This window comes from Gasterosteus aculeatus, chromosome 6, assembly GCF_964276395.1.
Source record: "Gasterosteus aculeatus chromosome 6, fGasAcu3.hap1.1, whole genome shotgun sequence".
In the NCBI taxonomy this organism is placed as follows: domain Eukaryota; kingdom Metazoa; phylum Chordata; class Actinopteri; order Perciformes; family Gasterosteidae; genus Gasterosteus; species Gasterosteus aculeatus.
This window is the reverse complement of record NC_135693.1, coordinates 11571872-11589600: the sequence shown is the minus strand read 5'-3', so window position 1 is coordinate 11589600 and position 17729 is coordinate 11571872. Positions and strand designations below refer to the sequence as shown.

General features: G+C 42.3%; 1 protein-coding gene across 1 annotated transcript in view; it reads left to right on the top strand.

Annotated features, from left to right (window-relative positions):
• The first annotated feature begins 887 nt into the window (after positions 1-887).
• hpse2 (heparanase 2) overlaps positions 888-17729 on the top strand; it is a 41176-nt gene continuing 24334 nt past the window's right edge. Inside the window, exons 1-3 of the mRNA XM_040178777.2 lie at positions 888-1397; positions 2927-3081; positions 3847-4008. Coding sequence (XP_040034711.2) covers positions 1108-1397; positions 2927-3081; positions 3847-4008 — 607 coding nt within the window. The 5' untranslated portion in view covers positions 888-1107. The remainder of the gene's footprint in view (positions 1398-2926; positions 3082-3846; positions 4009-17729) is intronic.

Sequence of the window (17729 nt, the reverse complement as noted above, 5' to 3'; positions counted from 1 at the left end):
CTTAGAGCACCGAGGTCAACCTTCCCGATGCCCCGATCTCCTAAAGCTGCACACAAACCAGGCCGGGTGCGTTTGATTTAATCTTCACGTGTATATTCTCACTACGATTTGTTTTATTTATTCTGTTCTCGTTGTCCTTTGCTCATTCATTCGTCATCTTCTTTTCTGAATGTGCTGGAGGCTTCGAAATAAAGTTTGACTTGATTTGAACTGGCCGATTGCACTTTTTTTTTTAAGAAAGACGCGCAAAAAAACAAAGTGCCACGACTTATTCTGGACATTTGTTATACGTGATCGTTTGAAGCAGAACAGCAAGAACATGAGATATCCTGTTGAAAAGTTTGTATCTTTTCTATTTTTGAAGCATGTCTTATTCTCTTTCTCTATACTTGTTGGTTTTCTGTTGGAACATTATGCAGTTTTTACTTAACCAATAAGGGCTAACGGCAATTAATTAAATCAATTATTTGCAAAAAAGAAAAAAATGTAAATATGAATTTAGGTAAATTCAACCCCCCTCTTTATTTTGTATTTATTTCTGTTTTTCCGAGTACATTTAAATCTCAATCATCCTTTTCTCAAACTGAATAATAATCTTTTTGCATGTTACTATCTTCATGAAATGAAATGAAATCCTTATCAACCACGCTTCTTGTTCATTGCTCAACAGTCTTTCAGATTCACCTTTGGTCAGATGATATTTCGATCACTGTACTATTTCACCCATGATTTAAAAACAATGACTTATCATCCGAATTGGGAAGATAACCATCACCTTCTCAGTGGTTGGAGCTGCATGTTGTACTGATACCTCAGAGAACCTTTGAGGGGCGGTGCTGCCTCCTCTCCTCCCAGCTTTTGGCTCTCCGAACTGGGAAGGCTGGCTCGGGGCGTGCGCTCTTGTGAGCAGCTCCCAACATGCTAAGAGGGGCGGGGGGCAGATGGGGGTGAAACAACTGGACAGGAAGACAGATCCAGATCGATTAGGCCGAGGTAAAGAGACACCATCGAACTTCGCTGAAGAAACGTTGTTTTTGTTTGTTTTTTCTGTCCCCGTTAGGCGTCTTTACGCACACTCATCATCCTGTTCTCGCGAAAACCAAGAAGATGCCCAAATCCTTACCGCGTGCATTCCCAAGCTCCTTCCTGTGGCTGGCATCTTTAGTCGCTTTGATGGTGCAGTCGGTGCTCTCTTCCTCCTACTCTTCTTCCTCCTCCTCCTCCTCCTCCACATATCAGAGATCCGTGGCCGGTGGGAAGCGGCCGGGCTTCACGGAGAGGACGCTGGTCCTCCTGGATGTCAACACCCGCAGTCCGATCCGAGTCCTCAACGACAACTTCCTTTCCGTGCAGCTGGACCCTTCGATCATCAAAGACGGCTGGCTGGACTTTCTGAGGTACCAGAACCACCATCAAAACCACCACTCTGTGTCGGACCCCTCGGATGTCCGGTGGTTCTTTTTATTCATTACGCACGCAGCCACGTTGTCTGAATTGTCCTGGAGTGAGCCAGCATGTTTCCTCCTCACTCGAGGAACTGTGGCCCAATGTTCCACATTATTGAATGGCTTTCCTCGACTAGCAAGGTCCCGAACTGTTGTATAATTTAATAAGGAGATGCTGAGAGTGAGCGAAGGGTTCAGAGGGTGTCTTTCCTTTTTTTTTGCTGTTACAGGGCGTATCGTGTAAACAGGCTGTCTATTTAAATGAGACAACATTGTGTGTCCCTTACACATGTAGAACAATACAAAATGTCAATTTGAGGTTTTATTATTTTCTCTTGAACGACTAAAAGTCCACTTCGGTCCCTTGGTTTCACTATTCTTTTAAAATGACTTTTTCAGTCACTGTTATTCAATGCAATTCTGAGTCTAAATGTTCACACGTGACGGGACGGACTTTTAAATGATGGATTATGAATCATGGCATTTTAGAACTCAAAACGTGGCAAATACGTATTTGAGAATGTTTATCATTTGATTTCGCACAATGTGACTATTGACAGTATTTCCGTTTATGAATCAAACACAACTATTGTCAGAGATAAACATGATCTAGAAGATGATACAGGGCAAAACGTCAAGTGCACTTCATAAATTGGACACCACTTATCTTCAAAACGTGTGCAGAGCACGCCTCCTGTAAAATAAAAGTAGACCGTTTTTTATTTTCAACATCACATAGTCTACCATTCCCTCCTACACACTGCCTCACAACTTTCTGCTGTTAGTTCCTTTATGCAGAATCATCCATGTAATAAATATATTATGTACATTCCAACCTCATCAACTTTAATCGGAGTAATGTTTGTTTAGCCGGAAATAACGCGCTCTGAACTGCAGCCTGTTGGTTTCACTTCATCCTGTGTTATTTAAAGTCGTGTTATTTTACTGCCACGTAGTCTGTCAATAAAAGTAAAAGTTTCTCATGTAGGTTTTTTGTAACATATAACGTCATATGCATATGATTACCAGCCTGCATGTGTTATATGTTTCATTTGCATTAAGCACAGAAAAATAAAGAAAAAAAGCTTTGTTTTAGGCGAGTTCGTTACCGATTATTGGGAATCTGCGTATTTCTGTGTTTATTCAGTTTGTCGAATCCAAAATAGTGGTGCGTGAAACCATTTGACCATATGTGTGTGTGTGTGTGTGTGTGTGTATGTCTATACTTTGCTGTAGCTGTTCTAATCCGTTTTCCTTCCTTTCCTTCTTGGACCTGCTAATGTTTAATAGAAAAACATGGCTGACGTTGTGCGCTTGTTCCGCAGCGCTTGAACAGCCAACAAAGTGAAATGACTGCATTTTGTATTTCTGTCAGGACACGTTTTTGATAGTTGGAAACGTAAATACTGTGACTGAAACGAGGCTGAATCGGGCGGGGTTGGGAAAGGCCGCTTCACTCATCCGCTCCTCCGTGTCCGCAGCTCCAAGCGCCTCGTGACCCTCGCGCGCGGCCTGTCTCCGGCCTTCCTGCGCTTCGGCGGGAAGCGAACCGACTTCCTGCAGTTCAACAACCAGAAGAACCTGGCTAAATTCAGAGGCCCGGGGCCAGACTACTATCTGAAGAACTACGAGGACGGTGATTACATGTGATATTTCTCTCTCTTGTTGTATCCGTGTGTATTTTTGGGGACGATTTATATTCGTCCGTTCCTCGTCTGCTCGTGTTTTGTTCATCTTTAAATGAACAGTCGGACGCGCCGGGTGCATTTTAGGGCAAAATCATGATTTTCTCCTATTGTTACATCGGTTATCTAATTTAAAAAAGACCAGCGTTGCTTTTTTGAAAGTTTCCAAGTAGTCACGTTGTAAGGGCGAACCCGACGTAGACTGCCCGACCACCCTGTTCTCCGCGAGAGGTGCTCCTTATATTTACACTTAAATGAATTGGGCCGAACAAAATATTACCTCTCAGTTCAACTCAATGTGCATACATTTAAATTAGCCTCTAAATAAATAAAAACTACCTCCGACATCACCACAACATTTAATTAACACCTTTTAGTTTCAATACAACACGAAACTAAGACTTCGGGATCTATTTTAAGGTCCGTGAAGTAGACATCATTAGTAACCACTAGCAACTAACATTCCAACTCAACGTGTTGTAGCATCCATGGATGTTGTTTTGTAACATGGTTTCATATAACATACATTTTCGTACATTCCAACAGTGTGTATTTCCCCACTTTGCCATTAAAAGTACCAATAAAAAGTACTTGCAAATAAAAAAAGAAAGAAAAAATAACAAACAAAAGTGGGTTTCTTTTATACATTGTTTTAAATTCCTGAAGACAAAAATATCAGATCGGTCTTCATTTCTTCCATCTGTGCCGACTTGCAGACATAGTGCGCAGTGACGTTGCACTGGACGAGCAGAAGGGCTGCAAACTGGCCAACCACCCCGACATAATGCTGGAGCTGCAGAGGGAGAAAGCCGCCACCACGCAGCTCGTCCTGCTGAAAGAGCAGATGTCCAACATCTACAGCAACATCACGATAACAGGTAGGACATTACACACACTAAAAGGGTCTTTTTTTGGTTCACTGCTTTTATCGTAAAAGGATTTTGTCCATGTTCGCCCGGCACAGCCTGTGCTTAGCGGGTCATGCGCGTTCATGTGGAGCGCGTGAGAGCGCAGAGGCCCGTTTTTACACACACACGAGGTTCAAAGCATGCAAACGTAAACCATCAGCTTTCTGAATGACAAATGTAATTTGTAAAAGGCGGAATGTGGGGATGGATCGAGGAGCGCTGCAGCGGAGGCTAGTAAACAGAGCACTGGCATTTTCACTGGTTACAGTTAACTCAAACCGACCGCAGAGGGAATTCTGGAGTCCTGATTTTGGGTGGGCCGCACTTCTTATCTGTGTCTGTGATTGACTCAACGAGAAACTGCGAGCACGTGAGGGACTGTTGAAATGAATGCAGTTTTTGGCGTCTATAACAAAGACGGAGTCACTGTCGATCATCAGCTAAACTGTTTGCATGGATTTAAAGAGCCGAGTAGTAAACATCTCGTCTAAAGAACAGAACAAAAAGTTGGGCTCTAAACCCCTGAGACAATGTAAAAGGAACCGCGCTTTTGGAACAACACACCAAAAAAAGCCTTTACGACTCTGTTGCCTCTTCTTACAGAAACACAGACGTCTCTCTCTCTCTATCCTCTTTAGCATCTTAAAAAGACAGTGGGTGGCGAGGAGCCACCCAGAAGGAGAGTTTTGAAAGCCGAAAGAGCTCCTGGAAAAATAATTGTGGACTTGGAAGTTGAATCCAATCAAAGAGATTTCATTATCTATTCGCTACGCGGGGGGGGCGGGGGGGGGCAAAGCCTTTAGATGGATAGAAAATGTAGATGTGGAACGCTGTCCCAGTAGATCCAGAAAGATTTAAAATATTTGGCCATTGGTTTTGTGAAGACATTGACGAATGCGTTGATCAAAGAATCCAAATCGACATCAAGTGAACGCAGTTGAACGTGTCACAAACATGCTTATTTATTGTTCACACACCGCCGGTGACTTCACACGAGTGGGTCCGTCATGTGTTCTCTATGATTTCGGAGGGTCTCGCTTTACTGGTGCGACCGCGCTGAGTGTTGCTGCAGTGAGTAATAGATGTGAGAACATCTTTTAGCTGTGCAATTCAAATACGCTCAAGTTCAACAGTCAAAACATGGCCATATTACATTTATCAACGTAGGAAAACACAGAGAGCAAGATTTTGGCAGTATGGGGCCAGTTTAGTTATTAATCTTGTTGTGTTGCAACTACAGAAAATTAGGTCATGAAAATTAGGTCACTTTGAGTGACGTGAAGTCACAGAAAAAATGTCTCTCAAAATTAGGACCACATTCCCTATAAACCCTGCGGCTTACTGTCGCAAGAAGGATCTTGCTCACTGTAGCGCGGCCTTCTTGGTGATAGTCAAGTAAAAATGAGCATAGACATTATTTTGTTAGAGCTCCTTTAAGCTTGGACTGCTGCGCGGAATCGAATCTAAATACGGAACTGCGGAATTCCTCAAAATAAAAATGTATTATGGTAACGTATCACTCATTGACATAATAAAACCAGTGGTGATAATGATCAACACTGAATGTTATTTCCCACACGCTAGATTATTTCACCAATTGATTAATGAGCATATTGAGTATCTTGTCTTTTGATATACGTGATCACTGCGTGATGGCTGTTTTGAGCTGGTTCTGTAGTAGATTGCTTGGCTTGGAGTAGCTGTTGAAGCCACGCAGAAGGATGCTATTTACCCAAAGCTGATATATTTTTAAGTGAAATACTCATTCTTTCAAGCGCAGACACGAGCTGCAGGTTTGCAGCTTTCTTTCCATGTCACAAAGAGGCGTCTCTGGTGGAATCCCACGTCGGCCTCTTGTTTGAATAACTCAGAATGTGCACTGATGATCAGCCAAAGAGGTCCTGGAAGTGTGAACATGTTTACCTAAAGGGCTCATCATTACCCTCAGTTAAACTGAGTATGTTGTGTGAGCTAGAATCCATGCATCTCGGCGGTGGAGGGGATGCAGGGTTTATGTTTTTTAAATAAGGTCTGGTAACAATCAGTGAAGATTCATTGTGTGTGTGTGTGTGTGTGTGACGGCAGTAGTTGTTTGAAGGACCTTTAACAGTCTTGCTCCATCCTTTTCCACTCACCACTGTCTGACCTTTAACCCAGCCTTGTTAGAGCTATCAATAATGGAGCCACTCTCAGCCAACACACACACACACACACACACACACACACAGACGTTCAGCTCGGGAATGAAGTCGAGAAAGTATCCCAAGTTCAGACAAGGTCATGGTCAGCCTTATTCCACATCTCTGCAAAGGAGTCTCTCTCTCCACCAGGCATCGCTTCTTCAGCTCTCTCTCCTCTTCCTCATCACTTCGCTTCTCTCCACAACTTGACACCTCTCCCTCATTTCCCCCCTCGTGTTTACTGTTGGTTTAGCTGTGTATATTGTGACTTCATGTGAAAGTTTATTTGACACTTCAGAGAACGAGAGGCAGTCATTCCGTTCAACTTCTGACCTCAAAGGCCTTACTCAATTTCGGAATTCCTATACCGTGTTATTGTTGTAGTCTAAGACGGCGATCAATATTTGAGAACACGGGTAAGAAGAACCCCCCCCCCCAAAACAGAGAAACTGGAAGAGTAAGAGTCGAACATGGGATGTTTTCAGTTATAAGGTCTGCAAGCGAATAGGAAACTTCTGCTATTTCTGTTAGAAGTAACAAGAATTTGTCTTTAAACGCTTCCGTTGACTCACAGGAGAGAGGAACCATGGTGCACAGCTGGAGAGGGTAATTCAGATAACACCTGAACATCTGTGTATGAGGGGGGATTGGGGAGAGGAGCCATCTAAATGAGATGGGGGGGGGGGGGGGGGGGGTGAGGATGGGTGATGATGATTCTCTATGTGAGAGTCAAGCAGTATTTCCAATCAATGGATTTTCTTGTAGGAGCTGGAGCACAAAGTCATCCCTTTTAATAGACGGAACTGAAACAAAGCTTGCACCACACCACGTTATCCATGGGGGGTCATACTGGTAGTCTCCCCATTAGTGATATCCACCAGTTCTGTTTTAGAGCCATCGCATTAATGAACATCGTCTTAATGAGCCAAAAGTTAGCGTCATAATTAGCCAGATGTCAGTCAGAACCTTCTCACTGGGAGTTGCAGGGCTCCATGGAAAGGAAACATGAGAACGACAGAATGGAGGTGTGACGCAACACTAACGTAACCCTGCTTTCACAACAAACGCGCAAACGCAACGCAGGGCGGCCATCATTTGGTAGGTGGCTCGGCACTCCTGAGCAGCTGCACAAGTCGGCAGTTTGCACTCACCTTATTTTCCAGCAGTTTTCTTGGCAAAATCTTTCTGAATTTAACTTTTCCCCCCGAAAAACATGCTGATGTTCTGGCCTGACGGTACACGGAGGACATGGATGGTTGGGAGTTCAGTCCAGTCACAGACCTGGAATTCAATATCCACATTTTATTGACCATCAAATCTTCAACTTGAACATTTTTTTCCAGTTTCGTACTTCTAACAATTCCTAAAACGTAGTCTAATCCCAATGTTCACATGCGCCATGCGCGGATACAAGCAAGAATTAAGAATCTGTTGCCTGGGGACATTTTCACTGAATGTTATGCACAATTGTTCAGCGTTGAGTCATTGCGTGACAGAAAACGGAGGAAATGTGAAGTTTGTTTATGTCTGAACTGTTCTCTAATCCGGCAAGACATGTGTCCGAAAAAATATTAAATAGGATGGCGACACCAAGGGTAAAATAGTTTAGAATGCAGTCATTTTTGTAGCATCCCAATAAGCTGTTTAAAAACACATTGGGGCTCCACTTCATTCGCCAACAAACTACCGTGTTAAAGCCCTGTTAGTATGTGCACTATGAGGACCACACATTTCAATATTTTGCAATCGCTTTGGCTGAGTAATCGAAGGGACTGGAGGGAAATGCAAATGTGACCCTAACACTACTAACAAGGACATGAGAACAACGCGAGGTTTAGAAGCGGAAAAGACACAAAAAAAACGAAAGAAAGAGGATTTTTCTGAACATCTGTGAATGGATTGAAAACGTTTTCATCAAAACAAACTGGCGCAGCTGGCGACAGTCAGAGGGCCCTCTAGTTATAACTCTCTGTTTGTACTCGTTTGAAGAAATCCAAACATATCGTCTTGTAACAGGGAAAACGGAGCGTCCTTCCTATTCGATCTGCTCTGCAGCTCCTCCCGGTCCCTCGTCCGCTGCTTCCTCAAATTCTCATGTTCAAACCTCATTTGTAAGAAAGGAGCAGAATAGTTCGACCGCTATCTGCCTCGTCTCCCCTGATTGAAGATGCCCCAGTGAGTATGCGTGCACTCTCACACACAAGGTGTGAATTGTGTTGGCCGTGTTGCAGCTGCCTCAGTGCCGGGTCCATTTCTCCAGCTCGCTGCAAAAATGCAGATTTATGAGTTTCTCCCTATGACGGCGCATTACAGCCAGTTTGCCGTCGCAGCAGGAGAAAGATAATACTTTGCTTTGATTTGTGATGATGGCCGTATTGGATCTGAGCGGTTGCTGTTGATCTTGGAAAGTAAAGAAGTAAAACATGGAGCCTTAAAGGTTGAGTGTATGTTTTTAACATTAGGTTTGCCCGAGTTTTTTAAAGAAATGGACCCGTGAAGCTGCTGAGTTGTTGTGCCAACAATGGAGCCAACAACAACAACTCATAAATCTGCTTCATGTAGAATACCCACATCATTGAGCTTTGGAGAATCATCGAATGCATTCAATGATCTCACACAGATATATTTAAAAACAAAAATATACCATCCCATATACCATCAGTTTTCTTTGACTATTTTAAATTTCATGCAGATTTTTTCTCTTTTAATATGAATTGACTCGGTGAGAAAGGGAACATGAGATGCACAGCAAGAGGAGAAGTTAGGCCAACGGTCTGTGGTCAGGCGTGAACAGAGATCGCTGATTCAAATGGCACCGTATAGTAAACTGAACTAAGACGCGTCTATGAAGAACTCCGTGAAAGCACCGAGGTGAACTACACTGTCGGTTCCCATTGGTACTCTGCTCAGGTCGACGCGATGCTTTCATGGCAAATCATTTATATCACAAGCATAAATGATGGAAACAAATGGATAATGTCTTCATACCAGACCTCAGAAGGCTGACAAAAAATAGCAAAAAACTTGCCTGACATCAACCAGGCACTGCAGATGTAAACCCTGGCATGTGGTGGTGGAGCCGCCAACACAATGGCCGCCTCGTTCATCTGGCAGCTACTGAACCAAACCAAATGAGACTATTTCTGCAGTCTTATGTCTTTTAGTCAGTTGTTTTGTCCTTTTGGTCACAGCGTGCATCTTTTGTTTGCTGCCGGGTCGCGTTTAAAGTCCCGTTTGGTTTCTCCATTCGCCGTCATTCTTTACAAAACGTTCTTATCCAGAATGAGGAGCGCTACTTTTTCACAAACGGAGGCTTCACACAAGGCACTTCATAGAAGTAGAGGAGGTATCAGGAGAAATGAGCTCTGTCAGAATATGAATACAATAAATTACATCACCTTACGTCCTGCGTGTGTTTGATAGAATTTCTCTCGTGCTATTTTTCTCCTCCCTACCCGTCAGTTTTCAATTAGCAGCAGTGAAGTAAGCTCAGCATCACAAACTCTTGATTGCCTTATTGCCTGCTTTTTTCCACATGGCACATCCAGAAGTGTCTGTTTTTCGTTGATCAATAGAATACCTAAAGTGTTTAAAGCATGGATGGACATTACATGTAATTCCATGTGTTTGCAATATGCTCCGAGACAAGTGCCAGCAACCTGCATACGAATGTCATTTTAATAGCCTGATGCATGGGAAATGTTTGAAAGCAGTCCTCTCCGTCCTGTGATTGTTTGGCATGATATCCAGCCTCCACATTCTCCCTCAGAACTCCAGAAAACATACGTTTTGTGTCAAATTTCAAGTCATGGCACAGTGTTCTTGACTGCTCCGAGCCAGTGTGTACCAATGGGATGGACATGTAGCAGGAATGCTGGTAGGACTTGAGCGTGTCCGTGTGTATTCCCATGTGTGTGTGTGTGTGTGTGTGTGTGTGTGTCAGCTCGCTCTGGGTCCAGATGAGGTTGTTATCCTGAGGGGGAACATGCCTCCTTCATTACCAGCGAGACACATTTTATTTCCTTAATTTGACTCTCAGGCTTTTGTCCGTTTTTTATGAGATCGTCCTATACTGCATCTGTGCGCGCACGTGTGTGTGTGTGTGTGTGTGTGTGTGTGTCTGTGTATGTGTGTGTGTGTGTATATGTAAAGTGTGTGCTGGAAATTGGGGCTAGTAAGGGCCAAGGAAATAGTATAACCTTTATTTAGGGAGGTAAATTGACCTAGTGCTTAAGAATGATACTATTATGTTTCCACTTTCAACTAAATCAGCATTTTACACGCTCATTAGCGTCACACAAATGAATGCAACGTTTCTGTCTGCGTGTGTGGTTCTTCAACAGTCTCCTTCTGGCTCGCAGTGAGCGAATCCGGCACAGAAATGAACCAATCAGAAGTATCAGAAGAGTGCGGTTGTTTTTCTATTATAAATAGCACAGTAAAATGACCTGATTTTACATATTTTTTCACATATAACATTCTCTTCTCTGAATAAGTTTCACTCATGATTCTTTTTCTCGCTTTCCTTTTTAAACCTTTGTTGTTGTGTTAAATATATTCATTTTCCAGACATATCATTTTTATCCTTCCTCTTTCTCTCATGTATCTCCTCCTCTTTTTTGTTTCCAACATTTTAACTCTTCTCTCTGTTTTCAACCATAGTTTGAACTTGTTTTGATCAAATTGGTAGTTTCTTGCCCGACAGAGGAAATACCAGCCAGCGTGGCTCACTCCTCAAAGCGCCCGTGTGTTACCGTAAACTCCAGACATTGTTGTTTGCATAAGAATTTGGCATGTTTCTCTCTTGGCCACTCGTGAATCCTCTTTAATTTTCCCTTTTTTTTTGCTCCCCTTGGAGCATATGGCTTGTTGGATTGTGTCGGACCTTGTCAGGCGCCATCTATCACTCCGCGGCGTCCTGCTGAGTCGGAGATTCGGCTCTCAGGCCTCAAAATGGGAAAACAAGAGCGAGAAAAGTTAGATTACGAGAGAGGGAAGGGAAAAGGGGGGATGGAGGGAGTTAGAAATTAAATAAGAGCGACAGACGGACGGGGGGGGAGGAGGAGGGAGGGGGGAGGAGGGGAGCAAAGAGAGAACAAAGTACAAAGATGAGTAAAAAACATTTTCCTCATATGAGTCCAACAAAGAGTGTTTTCTTCTGAACTGAATCTTTTTACCATCCCAGCCGGCTCGGGCAGTTAAGACCCCTGGACCCAGTTAACACCTGTGGTGTAGAACTGCCTTTAAGGTTGCGAGAAGCTTCAAACGTTCAGGGTTCAGTAGCTTCACGCCTGTTGGCCTCCCCAAAAGCCTCAGAGCACAAATAACATCTTAAGAGCCCTCTTAAGAAAACAATTTAAATAGGAAGCATGTTTCCCAAAGAACTTTCACATGCCTCGTGTTAATTTCTAATGACTTCTCACGCTGACGGATGGAAAACAAACCACTGCATGTTTCATGCTTATGTTTGTCCCTAAATGCTACCGACTATAAAAAATACCGTGTTTGCTTAATTGATATCTTAATAGGTTAAAATGTATTCTTGGTTTTTTATCAAATCTACAATATGATTTCTCTAAAAACTTTTTTCAAACAACTTTAACGTTGCCTTTTAAGTCAAATCAACCACAAAAAAATCCCCAGCAATAAGTAAAAAAACATGTCCATCCTTGTTAAAGTGTTGGGGAAAAGTAAGCCCTACCTGCACAGAGGCATTGCTCCTGGCTGTGACTGACCTCTGACCCCCACATGAAACAAGAACATGAACGCGCCTCCGAGGGGGTTTGTGAAGAAGTTACTTCCTCATTATTCTGTGTGTCAGACGGTGTCTGAAGAGTTATGAAAAATTTCCAGACGAAAGTAGGAGGTTGTAAAATCAGATTCACAAAATAACGCCTTGCTTAATGAAAAGACGATGTTTTGTCCTCTTGCTGCTGCTGTGTCACCGCACATTCAGTGCCGCAATAATAACTAAGTCTATTTTTATGTTTAACACCTAAGCTGACAAAAGAATTTTCCTGTACTGATACTGAAACATCCCTCGCTGTGAGAAGGACTGATGAAGCAACATCTCGTGACCCACCGGCGCGGATGCTGCTGCTCGTTGTGCTACATAAAAAAAAAAAGGGAAAAATGACAATTTGGCAATAAACATATTTTCAGAAAAAACTATCATGAAATATGTGATTTTGCAATGATGCAAAGTCATGCAAAACTATGAGAAAGAACAAAGCGGTGAGAAAAGCCGCACAAGTGAACTGATGATTAAATGAGAAATAAATAGTGGAATTTCCTGTGAACTTTATCAGCAAGTGGGCAGCGCATTAATTGTCTTTCTCGCTGGCCTCCAACATCAAAGCTCTCATGCATCTGTGTATAAATCCAAACAAAGTCCAGGTCTCATGTTTTTCATTTAGCAAACTTTGACCCTACAGGTGCCGAGCGACCTTCCAACAAACAGGCAAATAACAAATAACTCTGGTATCCAAACTACATCATCCAGGAAACTGGTAAATATTAAAGTCTTAAAGGAATTGGCTGATTTCCTTGAAATGTTGGCCTTTTCTGTTTTGTTTTGAAAGTGTGGCTTTTCTAAACACCTGTTTGTTTAGTTATAATCCCTTTTCCGATAAAAACATGTTGTAACCCAAAGTAGGAGAAGCATGATGAAGCTACGTTTGTTTTGGTCCGGCAGAGCTTAGAATAATTCTTTCAGTCACGGGCTCCGTCTCTTTTAGGAGGCTCAGTATTTGTTTGTCCGTAAATCTTTAAAAGTACGCTACAAACTCGTCCGGACGCAAATGGAAGCCAGTTTAGTCCTGGCTGGTAGGGTGGTAACCTACTTTCACCGAGCACCACTACACAGATAGCGGTTTTGGCTACATCTGAAGATCAGTCACCTCTGGAAAGTTTATTGGCTCATTAGAGGACTAATGGAGGCTCAATGTTCGACAGACGACCAAATTGTTTTCTTTCTCATTGCCAAAGTTCCTCTTTGTTTCTCTTTGTTAATTGGCTTAAGGATCCAGTAATTGCTGCCTCGGGTTTATATTTGGAGATTTTATTAGATGTCGGCTGATGTATGGTTACAGGAAGACAGAGGAAATATCTAAACAATGTTATGGCCTTTCATCACTTTTAGCTGTAGAACACATTTAAAACGGCGTAAAGGCGACCACGGCACGCACACAGTTCTTTAAACTTATAAAGCCATTTCGTCAATACTAAATCTTTGAAACCTTAATGTTAAGTATAAATTATCCACCGAAACGTCACAACTTTTTGACCTTCACTGCAACAATGAAGCCCAAAAACTCATCGACAAATAGAACAAGTTGCTCACAATCGCTGTATTCATTTGCGTCTGCGTGACCCAAAAGATGCTCCACCGCTCAGGGTACAACGGCGTTGACCAAATATCTTCACCGGGGGAACCCATTTTCTTACCATTTGTGCGTAGGTTGCTGAAAGGAACATGAACACAAGTTTTTATTAGAAAGAACAATTTCATTTCTGCAGTAGCTCACGTGAGTTTTTATTGATTAAATCACACTTTCAAAGGTTGCTTTTGGATTCTGAAAAAATGGATATACATATAGGTATATATTAATAAAAGGTCAATTTGAAAATAGATGAGAAAAATATATATCCTGATTGGGTGAAATGTGTATATAATGCATAACATCAAAAACTCGACTTAAACTCCGCAATTTGAAAGAAAACACATTTTATTAGGGACCCACTCAAATAACCAATGTATGTCCCTGGGGCCCAGCCCAGTTTTAAACCTATAAACATCACTTAACATATTAATTGTATGTATTAAATGTAACAAATAGCTGTAATGTGTCTTAAAGAAACATCGAAGAAAAGAAGAACGAAATAACTGGACCAGACCCACGACTGAGGCACCTCTCGGAGCCGGTCGCCCTCGCTGCCCCTTTACTCTAAAGCAGTAATTGAAGGAATTTTATGAGTTCATAAGTGTGTAATGAAATTTGCGTCGGTCTGAAAAGCAGAGCACGAAATGGAGAAGAGGAATTGAATTTGGTGGTATTTTCCCCCGACATGCGTTCCCCAAGGGGAAATGCAGGAGCGCTCGCAGTGGTCCAGGCAAGAGAAACCTTTGCTTTAAACGGCAGGAGTCAACACCTCTAACCAGGAGCAGATGTTTGGCCCGGCCTGGTCCTTCCCCCGGTAGAGTAGGAAACCTCCGGTCTGATGCGGCTACGTGCCCCACTGGCAGCGCTCATAACCCGGCCATACATCACTTTCTCCTCGGTGAACTCCGCCGCCTTCACAGTCCATCACTGCGGGACTAGAAAAGACGCCGGGACGGAGCCGAGCGGAGGACAAGTCCTGCGCGACCTCGACCACCGTGGCTCCTCAGCACTGTGCCGATGCTGCAAAGGTCTCCGCGGGGATGTTGGACAACTGATGAACCGTCAGTGTTTTCCTCCTCTTCTTTTAAAATGCTATTCATCGCTCATGTTATTTTTTTAACATTTTAAAAAAGTAGAAGGAAGGAAATAGTTGGAACATAACATTTCACCGAGAGTGTTATTGATCTAAAAATCAGCAACAACCTCTTTAATTCAGGCGATTCAGATATTTCGTTGAACTTGTTGTAAACGAATGATACACGTTCGTCTCCTTTGTTCAACAGTGTTAAAGGGTCGACATGGAAGATGTTACAGGACACTTTGCCTTTTCTTCTAAACTCTCTGCTGAGGTTCATATTCTACCAATATGAAACATTTTTGAAATCCTCCAGATGTAACCTAAACATCTTACTCTTTTCCAGATGTGAACTCTGCACTGATTCAAAACCCTTCAAACATGTATCTTATTCTGTAGAAAAACGGCTCACGCATCACTTGCAATACTTTTGTTCACTCCCTTTAATCAAATAGGTAGCTAATTATTGTGCTTTCTTTTCAGAAACAAAAAAAACATTTAAACTTTGTTATTATTATAATGTATTTCCCATCACATCACGTAACATCGTAATATAAAATAACTAATCTACAACAGAGACTGAAGAAAAACTGGTGTGATTTAAAATAACAGCTCTACATTGGTTCAATTATACTTTTTAAAGCTAAGTTGTTGCAGGATTAAGGATTAATTAAGTACTGAAAGTATGTTCATAATCTTCCACTAATGATTTGGCATTTTATTTTAACGTTTCTCACAGTGGGTGTGAATGAATTGGTGTATATTTGTATAACTGAAAAGAGCGTTGGGATTGTTGGATTTCTTTCAGACTTTTAGCGTTCCATATTGTTGTGGCATCAGTGAGGCTCCACTGCTAGTACGCACATCTCCACAGACTTATTGACTTAAACACAATTAAAATAACAAATCAAAAGCTCACATGCAAACAAACCCCAGCCGAGTCGAGACGAAGAGCACAAATGGTGAGTTTTTTCTAAGCTTCATCTGCTCGGCGGAAAGGATCAAGAAACTCGGCGGGAGCTGATGGGGAGACAGCTTTGAGACTTTGGGAGATATTTATTAATGTGAATGGTTGAAGAAAGTTTCCGCTCTCTTTCTCCACAAACATCTGGCAGGAGTATCCATCACAGTGCTCGGACAATCCTCAGCTTTGTCATTACGAGGAATTGCTGTGGAAACTCAAATGGGACTTAACGGTTAAGAGTTATGGGACCAGAGTCTGTCCGGGTGGCTGAAGCAGGTGCCCCCCCTGAAGTGCTCGTCCTACACTGGCCAGCCTTTTAGGACGGATCCACGTGAGAGCATCCCATTCCTTTTTACATGAGCTGCACACCTCTTCCACTATCATTAGTAGTAATGGCTCCACTTGAAACGAAGGTTCGCCAATTAAAATCATTGAAATTTGTTCTTTAATCAGTGTAAAACTGTGCTAAATGATCTAATAAGCTTTTAAAACAATTAATGACATGCACATGTGTCAGGAAAATGTGAATTGCATATTATATAAATGGGGGTTTAATATGAAATATGGCAATTTACTATGTTAAGAGGCATGACCAAGCACTTCTTTTATGACGGGAAATCATTGGCAAACATTTGGTCACATTTGTACCAATATTATGTAAATCATTGTACCATCATAAAATTCCACGATGCAATTATATATAATTAGGTTAATTATCAGTCATTTTATCTAAAATACTACGGAGGAAATATCTTTTAGTGTGGTCGATAAACACGTAGCATTCTTAAACCGTTTTGTAACTTTTCCTTGCATCAGATATTACCAATGTATAATTTTATATAAAACTGTTGTAATGCAAGCTCCTGATGTGGCTGTTTAATCTGGCTGTGCTCACAGAGCAGAAGACAGAACCTCCACTTTAACAAACACATAACTAATGTGTGTGCATATAGTTTGAGAGGGGAAGACGATTGCTGTGATTAGGGTGATTATTCTAGCAGTGAAAGGGAGTCTGGGATACTGTGTGTTTGCTTTGCTGCCCTTCTGGGGATCTGGTCTTCATAACCCTCATCCATCAACCGACCTGGGATCAAAGATACCCTTCTTGAGCTGCGAATGGAGCAGATGTCCTAAATACCCCCATAAAATAAATGTTTTGTTTGCCCTTGTTTCGCCGGCCGTAAGATTTTTAAGCATAATGAAGTTCAAGGTGTTGAAGGACGCCTCTGTTCACAACCCCCAAAATGTTCCTATTTGGCGGATAGGTAATCAGTGATGTGCTCTGTGTTTTCAGTCCAAGCAGGTGTTTTGAGGGAAGGGCAACAGACACCGTTCTAGGTCCAAACTCTTTGATAGTTCAGGGCCAGTGAAGCCCTGGGCCACTCTCACTCCTGTTCCACTCCGTCTGCCTGTAGGAGTCTTGTTTCTCTGCAATTACAGAGCATTTAAAGCTCAATTACAGCATCAGCAGAGGTGTGTGACTAGATGGCTGACCGGATAAGAGTTGGAAGCTTTACAGCCTCCCTCTTTGGAGGTGACCCCGCCGCTAATCTCTGGTAGTAAAAATGTCAGGTTTGGCTCTCATGTGTTATCTTTAAAGGCTCTACCTTTAAAAAAAGGAACGTTAATGTTGGACACACTAATCTTATTTTATGTAGTCAATAATTGCTGAAGCAATATTTCCCAAACCCCATCTGCTGAACTTAAGGTTATTTTTCTTTCATATGAGCTGAATGTTCTTATCAAGAGCTTGAAAGTCTTGTATTTTCATGAGGTTTAACCATTCAGAGTTGATGAAAAGCTTTAACACATGCTGCTGATGGGTTTCGCAAAAAAACAAAAGTCATGGACGGTAAAACCAAAACAACATGCTGAAAGATGCTATTAGGCTAATTAAGGAACTGCCGTGTTTGTGCTGTGGACTGTATGATATATGGACCCAGTTTCAGAGACTTCCCCTAGACGTTTCTGAGTGGGGGGGGCTCCATCGTCGCCATCTTGTTAGTGGCTGCTAGCAGCTAGCAGCTAGCGACCAGCATCCACCTGCCCCTGAAAGCAACTAAAGGGACTTTGAATCTCAATACAATCTA